Genomic DNA, 22678 nt, shown 5'->3' with positions numbered 1-22678 from the left:
CAATGCATATAAGTGTAGACGTCAAGCACGAGTCGCCTGATGCAAAAGTCATTAGAATATCACAGGATGCCATTAGGTAACAATAGCGCTGAATGCCCGCGCAGCCCCATCGTGACGTTACTGCTCTCCTGATCTCTCCATCTAGTGCGTATGTATGTATGTATGTATATATATATATATATATATACACACATATAATATCCGCACAGTATGACATCCTACTGGTATTACAGCTCCGGCATGTGACAACAGAGGTCACTGGTTGGCTGCAGCAGTCACACGCTGCTCACTTGTAAATACTTTTATGAAGTTGGATATCCCCTTTAAACTCCCACAAGGCAGTTCCCTAAAGCACACCACACCACATCAATCACAGGCATTATTCCGCTGGTAGGTGAAAAACTAACGTAGCCAGCGTGACTCGGCTCCCGCCATGACAGCACAAGGCAAGTTTTCTCCACAGGCAATCCACCAGGGATGAGATCACGTGTCACGTGACCTTCATGTCACCTGACGTTCCCAATTCAGAAAGTCAAAGGGGAACTTTATCCACTGCAGTACCAGAACTAGCCACTAGGCGGCAGCAGGGAGGCGGTCACCGGGGCTAAGCCCGGAAGTATTCTCCGGTCTGAAGTGAAGATCATGGCGCCAGTGGTGCGGGTGACGGCCGCGGTGTCAGGGACAACTAGCTGCGTGCTAGTGTAATGTAAGCTGCTGCCAGTAAGAGGCTTCCTAGCGTGTGGTGCCCTCTGGGCCAGGTAGGTGAGGACGGGCCTGGGTGTAGTGAGGGAGGGGCTGTGATATCAGCGCAGGGGGAAATGACCACAATGTCCACACTGCCTGCACTTCTCGGGGCACCGGCAACAAGTGGCACCTGTCCGCTGCCTCCTCGCAGGATGCCATGGTGGCACACATGTTGCAGGCTGACTCTGTACCTCCTGCTGGTGCAGTCCTATGTAAGTTGTGCCAAGTGACACCCTCGGCTCTGCCATCTCCATTGTTGTGAGCAGAAGGTGCCCTGTGCCTGTGGGTCAGGTTACTGACATTACACCCATGCAGGGCTGGCACATGACGTCTCCAGTGTGCACAGTGGTGCCAGCGCTGTGTGTGGCACTCCTGGGGTGCCAGCCTTATTAGCCGTGGCTGCGCCGGTCCTACCAGATCTCCGGACTCTGATATCCGCACACACTGCTGTGCTTTCCGTGCTGAATCGTGTCCTTATTCCCACCATCTAGCAGGACATAGGTGTCATTGCTGCCTGTAAATGGCTCGATCAGTGTCTCCATCAGGCGTAGCTGGAAGCTACTAGTCCATGCCTGGCGCTCCCATAGATTTAAGGGGAATGGTTGTCCTGGTAAATGACTTTATTCTCTGGGATGTAGGGGCAGCCATGTTCCCTGAACTGCTAGCGGCACAAATACATCTGCTTTACAGCAGCTGCGTGAGCCATGGAAACAATAAACTTTAGGCTTTCACTATGGGAGTGTTATAGGAGTGCTCTGTGCAGGGAGGGGAGGAGGTGAGCTGTTACCGCCACATGTAAATGGTGGGTCCTGTGTCTTAGGTCGGGGTCACACCAGCATATGAATTTGATTTTCTTGGCCAGAAAAGTTGGCCAATTTTATCCATAATCAGTTTCCTATGTTAATAATGGAGCTCTAGCTGTAACAATTGGATGAAATAAAGGTCAGCCGTATAAGATCCGATTTGTTTGTGCTGTGACATGTATAGGCCGAAGAAAATAGGACATACTGTGCTTTGTTTTTCTCCTCTCACATGGACACTCTTGGTCATCTGTCGTCGATGTTTCAGGCCTGGACATGGTATATAATGTGTTCTGTCATTATAATCCTGCTAGCGATCATCATAAATGACGGCTTTTGTTTCACCCGAGTGAGAACTGCAGGGTTTCAGGTTTTTTGAAAAAATGTTTTTCTTCCTTTTTGTACTTTTCCATATCATTAACAGTTTACAAAACAAATCATTTTTTCCCAGGATTAATGTTTTGGTATGCCTGCCTCAGATCTGCAAATCTTGCTAATTGTTGTGGATCTGAATACCTAAATTACTGGAACAAAGTGGGTTCAAGGTTAAACTTGGAGCTTTTCCTGACATATATGATAACATTGCCATAGGTCACCATGTAACAGATGGAGGCCAAAATTGTGTCTTTTGGCCTTTGGCTGGTATGTCTCTGTTTGTGCTGTATAGGACAGCACTTTCCTGTACAGAGGGCTACAGCTTAAAAGGAACCTGTCACCAGGTTTGGCTGACATAACAGACATCACCTTTCAGGGCTAATATAAAATTAGAATATCATCAAAAAGTTGATTTATTTCAGTTCTTCAATACAAAAAGTGAAAGTTATATATTATATAGAGTCATTACAAACAGTGATCTATTTCAAGTGTTTATTTCTGTTAATGTTGATGATTATGACTTACAGCCAATGAAAACACAAAAGTCATTATCTCAGTAAATTAGAATACTTTATAACACCAGTTGAAAAATGATTTTAAAATCTGAAATGTTGGCCTACTGTAATGTATGTTCAGTAAATGCACTCAATACTTGGTCAGGGCTCATTTTGCATCAATTACTGCATCAGACTCTGGGACCTTGATTTCCAAATATGCAAAATTTCCTTTCTTCTGAAAACAACATCTTGGACCATTGAGCCACAGTCCTGTTCTGTTTCTCCTTGGCCCAGGTAAGGCTACTTTCACACATCACGTTTTTGCCGTCAGGCACAATCCGGCAAGTTTTGAAAAAAAAAAAAAAAAATCCATTTTTTTTCTCGCCGGATCCGTTTTTCTTTTTTTCTCATAGAGTTGTATTAGTGTCAGATTGCGCCTGATGGCCACACGCTTCAGACTTTTTTAGCCGGATCCGTCTAAAGTTTTTCTGTCCGGCGAAAAAACGCGAAGCGACGGTTCCAGTGATTAACGGATGAAACTGACATGTGAAATGATGAATCCGGCCTCCAAATCCGACTCCACCTGCGGTTTTACACCTGCGGATTCCTATTGAGCAGGTGTAAACCACTGCGGAATCTGCACAAAGAATGCCCCACCCCAAAAGAAATTCATGAATTGCTGGTTTTTGTTCATTCTGCCTAACAAAAATCGGAATAAAAAGCGATCAAAAAATGGCATGTGCCCGACAATGGTACCAATAAAAACGTCAACTCGTCCCGCAAAAAACAAGACCTGACATGGCTCTGTGGACCAAAATATGGAAAAATTGTAGCTCTCAAAATGTGGTGATGCAAAATATATTTTTTGCTATAAAAAGCGTCTTTTAGTGTGTGACAGCTGCCAAACAAAAATCCGCTATAAAACCCTGCTATAAATAGTAAATCAAACCCCTCTTTATCACCGCCTTAGTTAGGGAAAAATAATAAAATAAAAAAATGTATTTATTACCATTTTCCATTAGGGTTGGGGCTAAAGTTAGGGCTGGGGCTAAAGTTGGAGTTACGGTTTGGATTATGTTTACGGTTGGGTTAGGGGTGTGGTTAGGGTTGGGATTAGGGTTAGGGGTGTGTTTGGATTAGGGTTGTAGTTAGAATTGGGGGGGTTTCCACTGTTTAGGCACATCAGGGGCTCTGCAAACACATCATGACGTCCCATCTCAATGCCATCCAATTCTGCGTTGAAAAAGTAAAACGTTGCTCCTTCCCTTCCAAGCCCCAACGTGTGCCCAAACAGGGGTTTACCCCCACATATGGGGTATCAGCGTACTCAGGACAAATTGGACAACAACTTTTGCGGTCCAGTTTCTCCTGGTACCCTTGGGAAAATACAAAACTGGGGTCTAAAAAATCATTTTTGTGGGATAAAAAAAAGATTTTTTTTTTATTTTCACTGCTCTGCGTTATAAACTTTAGTGAAACATTTTGGGGTTCAAAGTTCTCGCAACACATCTAGATAAGTTCCTTGGTTGGGTCTAGTTTCCAATATGGGGTCACTTGTGGGGGGTTTCTACTGTTTAGGTACATCAGGGGCTCTGCGAACGCAACGTACGCCCGCAGACCATCCAACAAAGTCTGTATTCCAAACGGCGCTCCTTCCCTTCCGAGCCCCGACGTGTGCCCAAACAGTAGTTTTCTCCCACATATGGGGTATTAACTTACTCTGGACAAATTGCACAACAACCTGTGGGTTCCAATTTCTCCTGTTACCCTTGGTAAAATAAAACAAATTGGATCTGAAGTAATTTTTTTGTGAAAAAAAGTTAAATTTTCATTTTTTTTAAACATTCCAAAAATCCTGTGAAGTACCTGAATCGTTAATAAACCTCTTAAATGTGGTTTTGAGCACCTTAATGGGGGCAGTTTTTAGAATGGTGTCACTTTTTGGTATTTTATATCATATAGACCCCTCACAGTGACTTCAAATGTGATGTGGTCCCTAAAAAAAAAAAAATGGTGTTGTAAAAATGAGAAATCGCTGGTCAATTTTTAACCCTTATAACTCCCTAACAAAAAAAAAAATTTTGTTACCAAAATTGAGCCGATGTAAAGTAGACATGTGGGAAATGTTACTTAAGTACCTTATTTTCCTGCGTATAAGACGACTTTTTAACTCCTGAAAATCGTCTCAAAAGTCGGGGGTCGTCTTATACGCCTGGTACGGCGTGTGCAGGGAGCGGTCCTGGATGGTTCCCAGGGTCTGGAGTAGAGGAGACTCTCCTTCAGGCCCTGGGATCCATATTCATGTAAAAAAAAAAGAATAAGAATAAAAAATATGGATATACTTACCCTCCGACGGCCCCCGGCTCTCAGCGGTGCAAGCGGCGGCCTCCGTTCCCAAGGGTGCATTGCGCGAAGGCCGGAAATGACGTCGCGGTCGCGTGACCGCAACGTTATCTCAGGTCCTTCGCTCAATGCACCCTTGGGAACGGAGGCTGCCGCTTGCACCGCTGAGAGCCGGGGGCCGTCGGAGGGTAAGTATATCCATATTTTTTTTTATTCTTTTTTTTTTTTTACATAAATACGTATCCCAGGGCCTGAAGGAGTCTCCTCTACTCCAGACCCTGGGAACCATCCGGACCGCACACGTCGTGTAAGATGACTGGGCGTATAAGATGCTCTGCTGCCCGGGGCTTCAGGAAAATGGCCGCGGGATTCCGCGCGTGCGCAGATGGAGATCGTGGCGGCCATTTTCCTGAAGCCCCGGGCAGCAGAGCGCTCCATCTGCGCACGCGCGGCCACCGGTAAACGGCTGAATAGCGCAGATCGCGCTGTTTTGAATCTCCTGGGCAGTGGATTCGCCTTTTGGACATGCGCACACCACTACGCCACCAACGTAATGATGAGCAGGATTCTGGGGGAGAAACAGCGCTGTCACCATGCCCATAGGACCAGACCAGCGTGAGTGACAGCAGAAAATGGCGACTTTACAAAGGTATTTCGGCAGCATAGGTGGGTAATAAAGGCACACAAAGACACTAATGTAACGCCCAGCTCTGCCCCTATTTAACGCTATTTTTAGCTCATCTTCAAAAAACGAGGTGACAGGTTCCCTTTAACGTGCAAACCACCCTTGGGGGTAAAGGGGTTAACAGAAATAAGCACTTGAAATAGGTCACGCTGTTTGTAATGACTCTATATAATGAGTTTCACTTTTTTTTAATTGAAGAACTGAAATAAATTAACTTTTTGATGATATTCTAATTTTGTGAGAAGCCCCTGTATATATTGTACTGTGTGGTATACTTTTGTTTGCAATGGGTCATTATCAGGGCCAGTGCTAGGTTTTTGTGGGCCAATTTAACACCTACCACGATTTATGATGCTCAGATACGGCAGAGAAATATAGATATAGTACAATGCCAAAGATTTCACTTCTTACATAAGTGATATCTATTGTATATTCTACAATAACTCAGAAACCGGCGAATCCCCGCAGCGTACCCCGCAGTGTGTGTCCAGGGAGGATTCATACGTCTGCAGTCACACAAAGAGACGGCAGACTTATTGATTGGGACCGGTGAGAAACTGTTTGATGTAAAAGGATATTAAAATATATAAATAGTAAGAAAAACAAAAAAAGTGTTTTCTAATTCAATAGTGAAAGCTTTTGCCCCTTAAAAATGGTTTTCAAGATCTAAGAATGACTGCAATCTTTTCATGTGATTGTAGAATCATGACAGTGTGCAATGTGCGCACAGCCACAATTCCTCTATATCTCCTTGCAAGTGTGTGATATGACATTATGTATGCAATAATGCATAGTTGTGGTGGCTTCTCTTAATGGACGAGAACGGAGGAAAGCCAGATGAGATTAGTCAGTACGTGACCACCCACTCGCACGGTGAATCGTGACCGTATACACATCGCATACAGTCACGATTCAGCTTTTTGCAGTCACACTGAGTGACTACACACTATTTCTCTTAGACACAAAACCCCACATCTGCATTGAGGGGTGAGAGGGGACGATTACGTAATGTCTGCAGACATAATCTGGGGGAATTGATCTGTCATTTGTGCAATATTACAATTACCGGTATATCTAGTCCCTTCCCAGCATGTAGTTGATCATTGGAGGTCCAGGTTCTGGAACCTCACTGATCCCTCAAAAAACTAGTTTGTAGCAAGTTGCCCAGCTGGCAGATAGGCTAAGCTACAGCATGTGTGCGTACATGCTCATTAGTAAAGGTACCTTCACACTAAGCGACTTTGCAACGATAGCAATCCGTGACGTTGCAGCGTCCTGGATAGCGATATCGTTGTGTTTGACACGCAGCAGCGATCAGGATCCTGCTGTGATATCGCTGGTCGTTGCTGAAAGTTCAGAACTTTATTTGGTCGTCAGATCGGCGTGTATCGTTGTGTTTGACAGCAAAAGCAACAATGCCAGCGATGTTTTACAATGGTAACCAGGGTAAATATCGGGTTACTAAGCGCAGGGCCGCGCTTAGTAACCCGATGTTTACCCTGGTTACCAGTGTAAATGTAAAAAAAACCATACAGTACATACTCACCTTCTGCTGTCTGTCACACGGCCCTGCGCTTAGTAACCCGATGTTTACCCTGGTTACCCGGGGACCTCGGCATCGTTGGTCGCTGGAGAGCTGTCTGTGTGACAGCTCCCCAGCGACCACACAACGACTTACCAACGATCACGGCCAGGTCGTATCGCTGGTCGTGATCGTTGGTAAATCGTTTAGTGTGAAGGTACCTTTAGTCTAACAATTTGTATACAGGGTGGAGATGGTGCTCATAGACTGTTTAATGATAGTGTAATGGAGTCTTAACTGTGACTTCTCTCTGTCTACTTGGGAAGCAAGAGCCTACTCTTAAGGTACCTTCACACTAAACGACTTTGCAACGATAACGACAGCGATCCGTGACGTTGCAGCGTCCTGAATAGCGATATCGTTGTGTTTGACACGCAGCAGCGATCTGGATCCCGCTGTGATATCGCTGGTCGTTGCTGAAAGTTCAGAACTTTATTTGGTCGTCAGATCGGCGTGTATCGTTGTGTTTGACAGCAAAAGCAACGATGCCAGCGATGTTTTACAATGGTAACCCGGGTAAATATCGGGTTACTAAGCGCAGGGCCGCGCTTAGTAACCCGATATTTACCCTGGTTACCATTGTAAAAGTAAAAAAAAAAAACCAGTACATACTCACCTTCTGATGTCTGTCACGTCCCCCGGCGTCCGCGCTGCTGCTCAGAGCTTCCTGCACTGAATGTGTCAGTGCCGGCCGGAAAGCAAAGCACAGCGGTGACGTCACCGCTGTGCCCTGCTACTGCCGGCGCTTACACAGTGTAGGGAAGCGGACGCCGGGGGACGCGAATGGAAGTATGTAGTGTTTGTTTTTTTACATTTACACTGGTAACCAGGGTAAACATCGGGTTACTAAGCGCGGCCCTGCGCTTAGCAACCCGATGTTTACCCTGGTTACCCGGGGACTTCGGCATAGTTGGTCGCTGGAGAGCGGTCTGTGTGACAGCTCTCCAGCGACGCTGCAGCGATCGGCATCGTTGTCGATATCGCTGCAGTGTCGCTTAGTGTGAAGGTACCTTAACTGCTAAGGAATGGAGGAGTGAGTGGAAAGGTAATTGTAGATAGTACTTAGACCCTCTTTCATGGACCTCTAAATGCAGCTTAAAATTTTCATTGTTTGCTGCTAGGCCTACGTAAGATTTGTCCAGGCCTACTATATTACTGTAGTATATGGGAAAGTCTATTTAAACAGTACCTACTGTATGATCTGCTAGTGCATGTGTGAGATTTGTCTTGATGAAGGTCCTACAGAATTATCACAACCGTTATGGGCACTTGTAAAGGTTTTCTGACTTGTAAATTAATAGTCTATCCTTCGGATAAGTCCTACATATCAGATAGGTTCGAGCCCCAACACCCCCACGATCAGTTTGCAGTTCTCGCAGTGGCCAGTTGTGCAACGTGTTCGGAGCAGGATCACCACAGCTTCATGCATGGTTTAGTGGTCATTCTCGGATGCTGTGACTGGAAAACAAAAAGTATATGAAAAAGGAAGACTGCACGTCTTAAAAAACGGACATTAATATGAAAACAAGCAAATATAACACTGTTTAAAAGCACCAAAGGTGTGTGTAACATATCTCAGCACAAAATAATGAGCAAGAATAGACCATGTCCTCAAATCAAAATAAAGTAAGATTTGCAGTTGGAACATAGAATAATCAAAACAATACCCCTCAATAATCATAATATATTTAAAGGATTTGTGTGTAATAAATATTTCATAGCCTAAAAGGGATGACAAAAAAATAAGAAAAGAAGACCCTGTTAGGTGTGTAGCTGCTACAGCGATATTAGTCAAGACAGCAAAAAAACCCCATAGAATGTTAGAGTTGGAAGGGATCTCCAGGGTCATCCTATCCAACTCCCTGCTCAAAGAAGGACTCACTAAATCATCTCAGACATACGCCTGTCCAGCCTCTGTTTGAATCTTCCATTGAAGATGAACTCGCCACTTCTCATGGCAACCTGTTGCACTCATTGATCACCCTCACTGTCAAAACGTTTTTCTAATATCTAGTCTGTATCTTCTTCCTTTCAGTTTTATTCCATTGCTTCTCGTGTTTCCATGTGCAAATGAGAATAAGGATGATCCCTGGGTGGCGTGGCTATGTAGCCGAGGAGAGAGGACGCGTCTTGAGAGAGCTCCTGGAATCCTGACTTTATCCTGCACTTAAGGCCCCCTTTTAGTGCAATATAACTGCTCATATAGGGACCTCTGGACCCTGGAAGGCTTTCAGCTCCTGTGGAGGGGCGCAGTGGAGATCAGGAGCGCTGGGAACTGAAGAGGCCTGGACGGGCGGCGAGATCATTTGAGGTGGCGGCCATTTTCTAAACTGTGCGCTCAGACAGGAGGACGCGCGGCGCCAGTCTCTGCCGATGACAGAACCTCATTAGATCCCGGGAGATAACCAGCGCCTATGGGTAGGTGCTGTGAACCACTGATACATCGGGAGCCCGAGGGGCCTGAACAGGTGGCGATTCCTGTGTGGGACGGCAACCATTTTATAGAGCGCGCGTTCTATCAGGAGGAGACGCTGCGCTACTCGCCATTACTGCAGCACTGCTCGGGAGGTGAGCACATATCCTGGGAATACTGAGGGGACGTGTGGTGTGTGTGCCCTGGAAAATTGTGCCCTGCGCTCCCCTATACATAAGACACTTGAACCGTCAGCTCCATTACTTAGGAGGGCCCCCAGGAACCCCCTCCCCCTTCGCTGCTGCCACGGTGGGCGCCGTGGGATCTTCCTGGTGCACATGATTCTGGTGGGAACCCAGAGTTCTTATATCTATAATTACAAGCATTTCATCTATTTGGAGTTCTTTCATGATATAAAGACTTTACAGTAGCCCAGCTGTGTCTGTAGCTTGGAATCTGGAACTTTTATAAATATAATTTATCTTGTGCCACATTGCTGTCAGTCATGCATCACTCTAAGGGGTCAGGAGCCGCCCACAAATTAAAGGAGTTTGCCAGAGTTGATCCCTCTGATAGTGCACGGTCCCTCAGGAATAATCCCTCACAAGCTCAGCGCAAAAATCGCCTCTCTGATAGTAATGAGGGAAGCGAACAGGAAGAACTGACTCTTAAACAGGCGTCTGAACAATTAATGCAGGCTATATCCTTAACTAGAACATCCCTCACCGAAAAGATAGAGGATGTATATAATGAAGTGGGGCGTCTTCGGCAGGATATGGTGACCACGAGGTGGTGCATTACAAAGGTGGAAACGAGTGTCTTACGTAGAAGACACCATTACGCCCATGGAGGCAAAGTTGACAAAAGTGGCTGGCTCTATTAACGTTTGGAAACAAAAAGCAGACGATTTAGAGAATAGACTACGCCGGAATAACATCAGAATTATTGGCCTGCCGGAGCGCTCTGAGGGTCAGCAGCCTGAGCATTTTTTGGAAGGCTGGCTAAAGACTTCTCTGGGGGATGAATTCTCTTCAACATTCACTGTGGAAAGGGCTCATAGAGTCCCTACAAAACCTCTTCCTCCCGGGGCCCCACCTAGACCTTTTCTGGTACGCGCGGTTTATGGAAATCAAGAAGCAGCTCAGAGACAAGAATGTCATATATTCGATGATTTATCCAGCTTGACTCCGAATTGTTCACGAGGGTTCCTCCATATTCTTCAATGATCCAGCAGAGGCAGCTGAATGGCTACGGTCCCATAAGGGATCTAGTGCGAAGGAATCCTAATATATTCACAATTAAGGAAAACTCTTTTAACACTTATACAAGTGGAGCTCTCTTTGTGGGCATCCAGTTTACCAACAATACCGGATGCTGAATCCAGCAGGGGTATCCCCTTATTCTCTTGATAATAGGAGCACAGGACTTTGCTTCTTTACTGTTTGTTTTTTGCTCTGTTTTTTTCTCTTATATCAGTTTTATTTGTTATTTATGTAGAAGTCGCCTTCTCTGTGTGATCTCTCTGAACCTTGTCTGAGTAATAATGTATACCATATCTTGAGAGGTGAGGATGGGATCTGAGATAATATGTATGACCTGGAATGTAAAGGGGTATTAAGTAAAAAAGATTAAGGTTTTTTCACAAATTAGGCGCCACCACCCCCATATTGTGGCCTTGGTGGAGACGCATTTGACCCGGGATACGGCTCGATATATACAAAAACCATGGGTACAATGGTACATCCACGCGTTCCCTACTAGCTATTCGAGGGGGGTTTCATTATTGATACATAGAAATGTTAGATGGGAGGCCCGGAGACTTCCTGAGGGTCGTTTTGTCTTTGTACATGCACTAATTAACTCTCTTGAACTGGGAAATCAAGCTAGTAAATTTTTGGCCTTTCTGGTGCGCCAACATAATACATCTAATACAATACTACAGATTCGTGCACCAGATGGCGCATTGGTAACCTCGACTGAAGAAATACTTGGCCATCAGATTGAATTCGGTTATACTGGACCTTTATACATCCAGACCAGACTGGCTTTATGCCCGGTAAGAGTACTTATATTAATATTAAACGAGTTCAGTCGATAATCCAATATAGTTCTTTAGTGCCGGTCAATAGTTGGGCATTAGCGTCCCTGGATGCGGCCAAGGCCTTTGATTCTCTTGAGTGGCACTTTTTGTCTGCGTGTTTGCAAAGGTATGGTTTTGGTGATAAATTTATAAAGTGGGTTGATAAACTATACATGAAACCTAAAGCTCGTATAATTGTAACTAATTCCATTTCCGAGTCCTTTTCATTATATAGGGGGACCCGTCACTGGTGCCCCCTTTCCCCGACTCTTTTCGCTCTTGCGATAGAGGAGTTGGCAATACGCATAAGATCTTCCCCTAATATTAGAGGTATTGATATAGCAGGCCGTGTGGAACACCATTGGTCTATATGCTGATGACATGGTGATATTCATGGACAGGGCGGAGGAAACATTATCACAGGTAATTGCCGCTATAGACAAATTTAGTAAATACTCGGGCCTATATATAAACTGGGTTACGAAGCGAAACGTGCTCTCTTGGCAGTAAAGAAGCAACATCAAAAAAAGCAGGTGTTAATTATTTTTTTTTTTGCTGTCTTTTTGTCAGGATACATTTGTATCTTGTGCATTCTGATAATTTTTTTATGCACTAAACTTTATCTGAATCAACTTCATCAGGTTTTGGCACCAAAAATGCAGCAAAACCTGATACCTGCGTTTTTTGCAGCGTTTTTTGAACTACCTATTGCTTTCAATGGGTGAAAAATTATGCAAAAACGCTGAAAGTGACATTCTTCATTTTGCAACAATGCAGCTCTTTGACAAAACAGTCAGGAAAAAGAAAACAATGTGTGCATGAGATTTCTGAAATCTAATAGACTTTGCTGGTACTGTGAAACACAGCTGAAAATTGTAAAAAAAAAAAAAAAAAAGCTGCAGGACGCAACGTGTAAAACTGAAAATCTACAGCGTACCTAACAGAAATTGAAATGCTGCTGATTCGAAACACGCACCGCAGGTGAATTTTATCCTGAGTGAAAAAAAAAAAGTGCATGAGATTTCTATAAATCCCATCCACTTTGCTGAAACTGTAATGCTATGTTCACACATTGCGTTTTTGCTGCTTTTTTTTTGTATGCAAATTTTAAGCTGTTTTTTACAGAACCAGCAAACTCTGAGATTTCAGAAATCTCATGCGTGCATTGTTTTTTTCCTGACTGAGTTGGAAAACTGCTCCTTTTTTTAAAATCTGCAGCATGACACTTGTTTAAGCGTTTTTGGAGCATTTTTTCCATCCATAGAAAGTAATGTAAGGCTAAGTTCACATTTGCGGTTGAGTCCGCAGCGTATGGTCCGCAAAGGCATGATAATGCAGCTTACGTATGACGGCAAAAAAACGCTGTGTTTGCATGCGTTGGCGCTTTTTATTCGCATGCGTCGGCGCTTTTTATGCGCATACGTTTGATATTTCCAGAAGGGCGTGTCTTAATGGGTGTGTCTAAATAAATCAGTTCCTGGACATGCGCAGTCCGAAGTACGCAAGCACATCGGACGCATGCGTACGCAAATATATGCGCATGCGTTCTCATAGACAGTAAAGCATTTTTAACGCACGCATGCGCATGCCTGCGCGTATTTGACAGAAATTTGCTGCCTCAAAAATTGCAACATGTTGCGTTAGCCGCACTGAGAAAAATACGCATGCGTAAGCAAACGCGGACGAATGCATGCACCTGCGTCTACAATGTTAGAAATAGGAAATCAAGACGCATGCGGATGTATGCGTCCGAAATGCTGCAGACACAACCGCAAATGTGAAACCAGCCTAAGTGTAAACGCAGGTATCGGGGTTTGTTTGCGTTTTTAGTGGGAAAAAACAAGTACAACAGTATGTGAAACCCATTTATTTTTGTGATTCCCCTGTGCTCCCTCCCCACACGCAAGTTTAAACCATAATGTCTTGGTCTCCTCATTTTAGTTTGGCAGTTGGGATTAGTATAATTTAATTAAATTATTGATGTGTACAAAGTAAACTTTGGCCGACAAAGTTGTGAGATTGAACAAAACCTGTGGCCAACCAAAGTGTGAAAGTAAAGTGTCCTAGAAACTCGGTGCTCTGCCAATGGTAAACTATTCCAGACTAATTCACCTCCCCTCACTGTTACATTTGTAATTGTCTATTTTTTCATGGACTTTTAAACTTTTCTGCTCACAATAGTCACTATTTTTCAGACATAGAAATATTTTTCTACTAAATAATTTGATCAAATTGCTTTTTTCTAAAATGGTTTTATGGTCTCACATATGTCTTGCATTGGTGACCTGTGTTCATGAATCAGTGGTGGAAGCAAAGCTGAACTTTTGGGATCTTAAAAAAGCAGCAAAATGTGATTTTTGTAAGCTGCTTCTTTACTACCAAAAGAGCAGGTTTTTGCCTGCAAAAAAAAAAAAAAACCAGAGCAAAAATGCAATGTGTGAACATAGCCTAAGGCTACTTTTACACTAGTCCGTCGGTACGGGCCGTCGCAAACCGTCGGCCCGACGTACCGACGGACAGTGTGTTAAAGTAGCTAAACGTGGGCAGCGGATGTAGTTTTACAACGCATCCGTTGCCCATTGTGAGTTCCGGGGAGGAGGGGGCGGAGTGTCGGCCGTGCATGCGCGGTCAAAAATGGCGGACTCGACGCAGAAAAAAAGTTCCATGGAACTTTTTTGTGCCGATGGTCCTCCAAAACATGACGCATCCGCCGCTCGACAGATGCGACGTGTGGCCATACGTCGCAATGCGTCGCTAATGTAAGTCTATGGGGGGAAAAAAACGTATCCTGCAGACAACTTTGCAGGATGCATTTTTTTCTCCTAAACAACGCATTGCGACGTAGGCAAAACGACGCTAGTGTGGAAGTAGCCTAAGACACTGTGTTTTGTTGCACCAAAAGCTAATTGTGGGAATGTAGCCTGGGATTATTCTTTATATAATTAACCCTAGAACGCATACCCATAGAAATCTACACATTCACGCACCTGGGGCCTTTTAGGCCTGTTTACAATTATCATGGAATAACTCAAATAAAAATACTTTTCAAAGTTTATTGCAAAGTAAGCATGCATTCCCACTAGCGCAGGGGTCCGCCAGGATGGGATTCCGTAATGGATCTGACCTCCTGGTGACCCCAGCTAAGGCTGGCGGACGCATACCTGGGGCCTCGCAGGCCTGCCAGGTTACTTGTTTTCTATTTTCTGTAAAATTACTTTAGTTAGAATTTTGAAACTCTAGGTATTCCTCAGGTATATAGTTGTTAGTAATTTCCAGTTGTTCATATATTTTTATGTTATAGGCATTTCGGTATAACAACCTTTTTTTGGGACTACCCCATATTCACGCACCTGGGGCCTTTTAGGTCTGTGTGCAAATAACACGGAATAACTCAAATAAAAATACTTTTCAAAATTTATTTTACAATTGCAAGGGTAAGGATGCATTCCAACTAGCGCTGGGGTCCGCCAGGAGGGGATCCGTAATGGATCTGACCTCCTGGTGACCCCAGCTAAGGCTGGCGGAAACCCGCCATTCCGGCATCCTTAGCTGGAGTTACCAGGAGGTCAGATCCATTATGGATCCCCTTCTGGCGAACCCCAGCGCTACTGGGAACACAGCCTAAGATGTGTATATTTCAAAACATAATTATGTGCATAAAACAACAAAAAAGTAAGTAAACGGGCACGCCAAATATAGGCATTCTATATGCAATTTTTTGATGAAAACATTTTTTGTTTGTAGCAAACTTGGTGCAGGAATATTTATTTGTAACTTTACATTTTCCCCCGACAATTCTCGCATATTATTTTTTTCGGCTGAATGTTCCTTGCATACATTTTGTCCGCAAGTAGAAAAGAAACGCTCCCATTTTCTTTCCTTCTTTGCTGGACAAATATAGCAGCGCTTTCTTTTTTTTCTCTTTGCTCTGGATGTTCCAGAAAGCGTATTCCACATCAGATCATTGCCTCCGTAATTTGCCTTGATAAGCATATCATGCTGCTTCTCTCCATCATAGTAGGCATCAAAAGTTCATAACAAAGTTCTGTCAAAAATAGATGTCTCTTGTCTTTCCTGTTGGCATGGAATTCTGGATTAGTTTGACAATAAACAATGTAGCTATTGAGGGCTGACACATCAAGGATATTGGAAAAAAGGGCAACAGGCCAACGTTTAGTCTGCCTTTTGCACGAATACTCTCCAATCATTTCGTCCATCTTGTCGACACCTCCTTTTGTCTTATTATAATGCAGTATGATTTCAGGTTTTTTTTTCCTGTCATTGGTGTCAATACTTCCATCATGATGCATTGTACTCAGTGATATCACAGATTTTTCTTTCTTGGCTTTGTAAGACACCATTGTTGCTTGATTGCAGAAACCGAATACACTCTCATAGATTGTTCGCTGTGCATTGTGCTTCATGATTGGAGGAATTTCGCGGCGGTTTGGTCTCATAGTACCAACAAGTGTAAGTTGCTTTTGAAGCAAAAAGTTGGCCATTTCAAAATTGGTAAAGTAATTTTCCATTGTAATATTTTTTTCCTGAATTGAAAATTGGTAGAGCAAGTGTTTTTACTATGTCGGAACATACCGTATTTTTCCGACTATAAGACGCACTTTTTCCCCAAAAAAATTGTGAGGAAAATGGGGGGTGCGTCTTATATTTGGAATGCAGACTTACCGGCATTGTGGCGGCGACAGAGGTGCGGGGATGATGTGGCGCGGTGAGCTGTATGGCGTGAGCAGGGTCCCGTCCACATTTGAGGTGAATCCGCGGCCTCAGCATCACCTCACCTCTGCCACCACCATGCCTCCTGTGACCCTGCTCTAGCACTGCCTGCCCTCAGGTAAGAGATCTTAAATTCGGACAATAAGACGGACCCCCATCTTATAAAAAATATTTTTTTCTGCAATTTTCACCCCAAATTTGGGGTGCGTCTTATAGTACGGTGCGTCTTATAGTCCGAAAAATACGGTAGGTCTTTCTGGACTGGAGCATCAGCTTCTTTGCCACAGTAAATCAGACCATTCATCCCATAATAGCTTGCTGAATCGCACATCCAGAACATTTTTATGCCATACTTAGCTGGTTTACTGGGCATATACTGAATGAATTTGCAACGTCCCCTAAAGGCAAGAAGTTGCTCGTCCACTGTCACATTATCACTGGAATGGTAAAGCTTTGTACAGTTCTTGATAAAAAAGATTCCAGATATAGCTAATAGGGGCTAATTTATCAGTTGCCAACCTCACAGGGCGAGTTCTTTTCATCAAAACGAAGGCATCTCCGAATACCCTCAAATCTATTGATGGACATAGTAGCTTTGTAGTATGGATCTGCAAATGGGTTCTGAAATAACTCTCTGATTGGAACATCGTATGATTTTGTCGACCCTGCCAGAACAGTAAGGCCAATATAAGCATATAGTTCCACTTTTTAGTTATATTTTTCCATGTTTTTTTTCTTCCTGACGCGATACGTTTTCCTTCTACGTTAGTACACAAAACTACCTCATCTGCAATATCATCCGAAACAAATTTACAGAAAACATCTCTTTTGGACATGAATTGGGGAATTCCGACAGCTCCTTGAGCAACTCTAATACTGTTATGTGATGGGGTACGTGCAGGAGCCGCAGCAGTACTGTTCAAATAGAACATCTAAAACAAATATTTTTTGGAATGTTCTGCTGGATCCACTACTTCTTCATCATCTGAAGAATCGCTGGACGATGAAGTTGATACATTAGCTGGTGTCATGTACTCTTCATCAGACAAAGAAATTTCACTTTCTTCATCACTATTGAAAGCAATCTCCTCGATTTCATGGTCAGTCAATCCCCTGGAAGTAGACTGTGCCATTGTAATTTTAGATGTCAGTAAACTAAAAAGAAAAAAAAAATATTACAATCAGGCTTGTGCACTGTAAACAGTATGTGATAAGACTCTTTGTTAAGGTACCTTCACACTAAACAACTTTACAACGAGAACGACAACGATCCGTGGCGTTGCAGCGTCCTGGATAGCGATCTCGTTGTGTTTGACACGCAGCAGTGATCTGGATCCCGCTGTGATATCGCTGGTCGGAGCTAGAAGTCCAGAACTTTATTTGGTCGTCAGGTCGGCGTGTATCGTCGTGTTTGACAGCAAAAGCAACGATGCCAGCAATGTTAACCCCTTCACCCCCAAGGGTGGTTTGCACGTTAATGACCGGGCCAATTTTTACAATTCTGACCACTGTCCCTTTATGAGGTTTTAACTCTGGAACGCTTCAACGGATCCTGGTGATTCTGACATTGTTTTCTCGTGACATATTGTACTTCATGGTAGTGGTAAAATTTATTTGATATTACCTGCGTTTATTTGTGAAAAAATGGAAATTTGGCGAAAATTTTGAAAATTTTGCAATTTTCCAACTTTGAATTTTTATGCAATTAAATCACAGTGATATGTCACACAAAATACTTAATAAGTAACATTTCCCACATGTCTACTTTACATCAGCACTATTTTGGAACCAACATTTTTTTTTGTTAGGGAGTTATAAGGGTTAAAAGTTGACCAGCAATTTCTCATTTTTACAACACCATTTTTTTTTTAGGGACCACATCTCATTTGAAGTCATTTTGAGGGGTCTATATGATAGAAAATACCCAAGTGTGACACCATTCTAAAAACTGCACCCCTCAAGGTGCTCAAAACCACATTCAAAAAGTTTATTAACCCTTCAGGTGTTTCACAGGAATTTTTGGAATGTTTAAATAAAAATGAACATTTAACTTTTTTTCACACAAAATTTACTTCAGCTCCAATTTGTTTTATTTTACCAAGGGTAACAGGAGAAAATGGACCCCAAAAGATGTTGTACAATTTGTCCTCAGTACGCCGATACCCCATATGTGGGGGTAAACCACTGTTTGGGCGCATGGGAGAGCTCGGAAGGGAAGGAGCGCCGTTTGACTTCACTGCAAAATTGACAGGAATTGAGAGAGGACGCCATGTTGCGTTTGGAGAGCCACTGATGTGCCTAAACATTGAAACCCCCACACAAGTGACACCATTTTGGAAAGTAGACCCCCTAAGGAACTTATCTAGAGGTGTGGTGAGCACTTTGACCCACCAAGTGCTTCACAGAAGTTTATAATGCAGAGCCGTAAAAATAAAACAAACATTTTTTCCCACAAAAATTATTTTTTAGACCCCAGTTTTGTATTTTCCCGAGGGTAACAGGAGAAATTGGACCCCAAAAGTTGTTGTCCAATTTGTCCTGAGTACGCTGATACCCCATATGTGGGGGGAACCACCGTTTGGGCGCATGGGAGGGTTCGGAAGGGATGGAGCGCCATGTAGAATGCAGACTTAGATGGAATGGTCTGCAGGCAACACATTGCGTTTGCAGAGCCCCTAATGTACCTAAACATTAAAAAAAAACCACAAGTGACACCATTTTGGAAAGTAGACCCCCTAAGGAACTCATCTAGATGTGTTGTGAGAGCTTTGAACCCCCAAGTGTTTCACTACAGTTTATAACGCAGAGCCGTGCAAATAAAAAAATTTTTTTTTTCCACAAAAATTATTTTTTAGCCCCCAGTTTTGTATTTTTCCAAGGGTAACAGGAGAAATTGGACCCTATATATTGTTAAAGAAAAAAAAATGGGAAGGAGAAGCCAGCACTGCTTATGGTCCGAACGCAATACAAATGATGCACCTGCACCTACTGAATTCTAACTGTAGTTCAAATATGAGACATTTAGCAAATAATTGATCAATTTTTTGAGCTACCCCGCCACTTCACGGCAATCTCATAACGGGGCAGTCCTACGCTACGTATTTTGTTAACATTGTGCCATTACGGCCTCCAGGTACAGTTTGCATGTCATAGTTAGTAATGGTGTCTGTCTTTTTATACTCTTTATACATCTAGGAGGCCGTATGGCACGATTTTAATATAATACGTAGAGTAGGACTGCCCCATTATGAGATTGCCGTGAAGTGGCGGGGTAGCTCAAAGAATTGATCAATTATTTGCTAAATGTCTCATATTTGAACTACAGTTAGAATTCAGTAGGTGCATATGCACCATTTGTATTGCGTTCTAACCCTAAGCAGTGCTGGCTTCTTTTTTTTCTTCTCTTTTTTTTTTTCTCCTATATATTGTCCAATTTGTCCTGAGTACGCTGATACCTGATATCTGGGGGGGAACCACCGTTTGAGCGCATGGCAGAGCTCGGAAGGGAAGGAGCATCATTTGCAATGCAGACTTAGATGGATTGGTCTGCAGGCGTCACATTGCGTTTGCAGAGCCCCTAATGTACCTAAACAGTAGAAACCCCCCACAAGTGACCCAATATTGGAAACTAGACCCCCCCAAGGAACTTATCTAGTTGTGTTGTGAGAACTTTGAACCCCCAAGTGTTTCACTACAGTTTATAACGCAGAGCCGTGAAAATAAAAAAATTTCCCCCCAAAATTATTTTTTAGCCCCCAGTTTTGTATTTTCCCAATGGTAACAGGAGAAATTGGACCCCAAAAGTTGTTGTCCAATTAGTCTTGAGTACGCTGATACCCCATATGTGGGGGGGAACAACCGTTTGGGCGCATGGGAGGGCTCGGAAGGGAAGGAGCGCCATTTGGAATGCAGACTTATATGGAATGGTCTGCAGGCGTCACATTGCGTTTGCAGAGCCCCTAATGTACCTAAACAGTAGAAACCCCCCACAAGTGACACCATTTTGGAAAGTAGACCCCCTAAGGAACTTGTCTAGATGTGTTGTGAGAGCTTTGAACCCCCAAATGTTTCACTACAGTTTATAACGCAGAGCCATGCAAATAAAAAAAATTTTTTTTCCACAAAAATTATTTTTTAGCCCCTAGTTTTGTATTTTCCCAAGGGTAACAGGAGAAATTGGACCCCAAAGGTTGTTCTCCAATGTGTTCCGAGTACGCTGATACCCCATATGTTGGGGTAAACCCCTGTTTGGGCGCACGGGAGAGGTTGGATGGGAAGGAGCACTGTTTTACTTTTTCAATGCAGAATTGGCTGGAATTGAAATCGGACTCCATGTCGCGTTTGGAGAGCCCCTGATGTGCCTAAACAGTGGAAACCCCCCCATTATAACTGAAACCCTAATCCAAACACACCCCTAACCCTAATCCCAACGGTAACCCTAACCACACCTCTAACCCAGACACACCCCTAACCCTAATCCCAACCCTATTCCCAACCGTAAATGTAATTCAAACCCTAACCCTAACTTTAGCCCCAACCCTAAATGTAGCCTTAACCCTAGCCCCAACCCTAGCCCCAACCCTAGCCCCAATGGGAAAATGGAAATAAATACATTTTTTTAATTTTTTTTATTTTTCCCTAACTAAGCGGGTGATGAAGGGGGGTTTGATTTACTTTTATAGCGGGTTTTTTAGCGGATTTTTATGATTGGCAGCCGTCACACACTGAAAGACGCTTTTTATTGCAAAAAATATTTTTTGCGTTACCACATTTTGAGAGCTATAATTTTTCCATATTTGAGTCCACAGAGTCATGTGAGGTCTTGTTTTTTGCGGGACGAGTTGACGTTTTTATTGGTAACATGTTTGGGCACGGGAGATTTTTTGATCGCTTTTTATTCCGATTTTCCAGTCCACCTCCTGACAGCACCATTGGAGGACGTCCTTCTTATCCGCAGTGGGACAGGAACCACAAGTTAAAAGGACCCTCCCCACTCCACCCACCAGTGTTTTTCCTGTCCCACTGCAGATAGGAACTGCAAGACATCCTCCGACGGTGCTGTGCAGATGGTGGGGATCGGGGGGCCCAGCCTTTCCCTTCCCCGCCGCAAGATATCTGCGGCTGATACCTGCCATCAGGGGTCCCTCAGCCTCCCCAGTGTAGCGCTGCTCCTGGGGTCGGGTCCGCTTCCTCCTCGGGGGGCTCTCGGCCCGGGTGCCTGCATGCCGGGTGGTGTGTGCGGCGACCGCTTCCAAGCAGGGTGGATTGATTTAAATCACGCCGATTTAAATCATGATTTAAATCACGATTTAAATCAAAAGATTTTTTTCTATTTAAATCGGATCGATTTAAATCATGATTTTAATCATGATTTAAATCACTGATTTAAATCAAAAGGTTTTTTTTTAATATAAATCACGATTAAAATGAGAAGTGAGAGCAGTGCGCATGTGCGCCCATAGTTACACGGACGAAACTAGGGGCAACGATCTAACGCCAGGGTGAGGGGGGGACCCCAAAGTAAGTAAAAATCTTTTTTGTTTTACTATATGGCAATAGGTAGGTGTTTAAAAGCAGCATGTCTTAATTGTATAAACTATTAATAGCCTCCACATTTTGTTCCTACTGCCCCTTTAATTCCACACTTCTAGCTTGGTTTCACTTTTGGTTTAGTTTCTTTTTCCATTCAGTTGACATGCCCAAACTTGTTGGATAGTCAGCATCCTACAGAAACCTCTGGAAGAGCATGGCATTGTGAATGTTACACATATACAGCCTTTATTCTACTGAGTTAAACAACTCAGCTTTATCTCATGATGGAAGAACCTTTGGATGGTAAAATATTTTCCTCAAAAAGCAGTTTATTGAAAAAAATCCGATTTAAATAAAAAAAATCCGATTTAAATCAAAAAAATCCGATTTTTTTGATTTTTTTAAAAAAACATTGATTTTTATCCACCCTGCTTCCAAGCGTCACTTCCGGTGCGGCCAGCATGGAGGATGACGCCGGCCTCGGTGAGGGGCTCAGCGCGGTCACCGCAGCGGCGGTAAGGAGGGCAGGATCAACCAGGTAAAACCTATATAATCTCACCAGGGGGGGGTCTGTATACCGCCGGCCATCCTGACAAAGGGAGCACTCGGCTATACGTAGATATTGTCATCTGCACTAATGGAGGAGACTGCCAGACCTGAGGGGACTGACCAACTTCAGGGGCACGTGAGTGGGCTATACAAAGCCATACCACAAAGCTCACCCCTCCCCCTGCTCCCCACTTACGGTGCCACGTATCTCTATTTTACCCTAGGCTGAGCCTTCCATCCCCACAGCCGAAAGGAAAAAATCGGGGAAAAATAAATGCCCGATATGTTCCACTAAGTTTCCGGAAAACTGGCGGAAACCATTGTGCAAATCATGCACATCCAAAATT

The 22678-nt window shown here is 43.6% G+C and overlaps 1 protein-coding gene across 4 annotated transcripts in view; it reads left to right on the top strand.

The window, feature by feature from the left end:
* The first annotated feature begins 566 nt into the window (after window positions 1-566).
* DENND4C (DENN domain containing 4C) overlaps window positions 567-22678 on the top strand; it is a 186574-nt gene continuing 164462 nt past the window's right edge. For 2 of the 4 annotated variants that reach the window (XM_077249741.1, XM_077249733.1), the window contains exon 1: window positions 588-706. In XM_077249741.1, the coding sequence (XP_077105856.1) occupies window positions 705-706 (2 nt within the window). In that variant the 5' untranslated portion in view covers window positions 588-704. Of the gene's footprint in view, window positions 759-22678 lie in introns of all 4 variants that reach the window. The other 2 variants (XM_077249748.1, XM_077249757.1) reach the window with 2 other exon arrangements.

Source organism: Ranitomeya variabilis, chromosome 1, assembly GCF_051348905.1.
Source record: "Ranitomeya variabilis isolate aRanVar5 chromosome 1, aRanVar5.hap1, whole genome shotgun sequence".
Taxonomy (NCBI): Eukaryota; Metazoa; Chordata; class Amphibia; order Anura; family Dendrobatidae; genus Ranitomeya; species Ranitomeya variabilis.
Note: the sequence above shows the minus strand (reverse complement) of the source record. Positions and strands in the feature narration are given on the sequence as shown.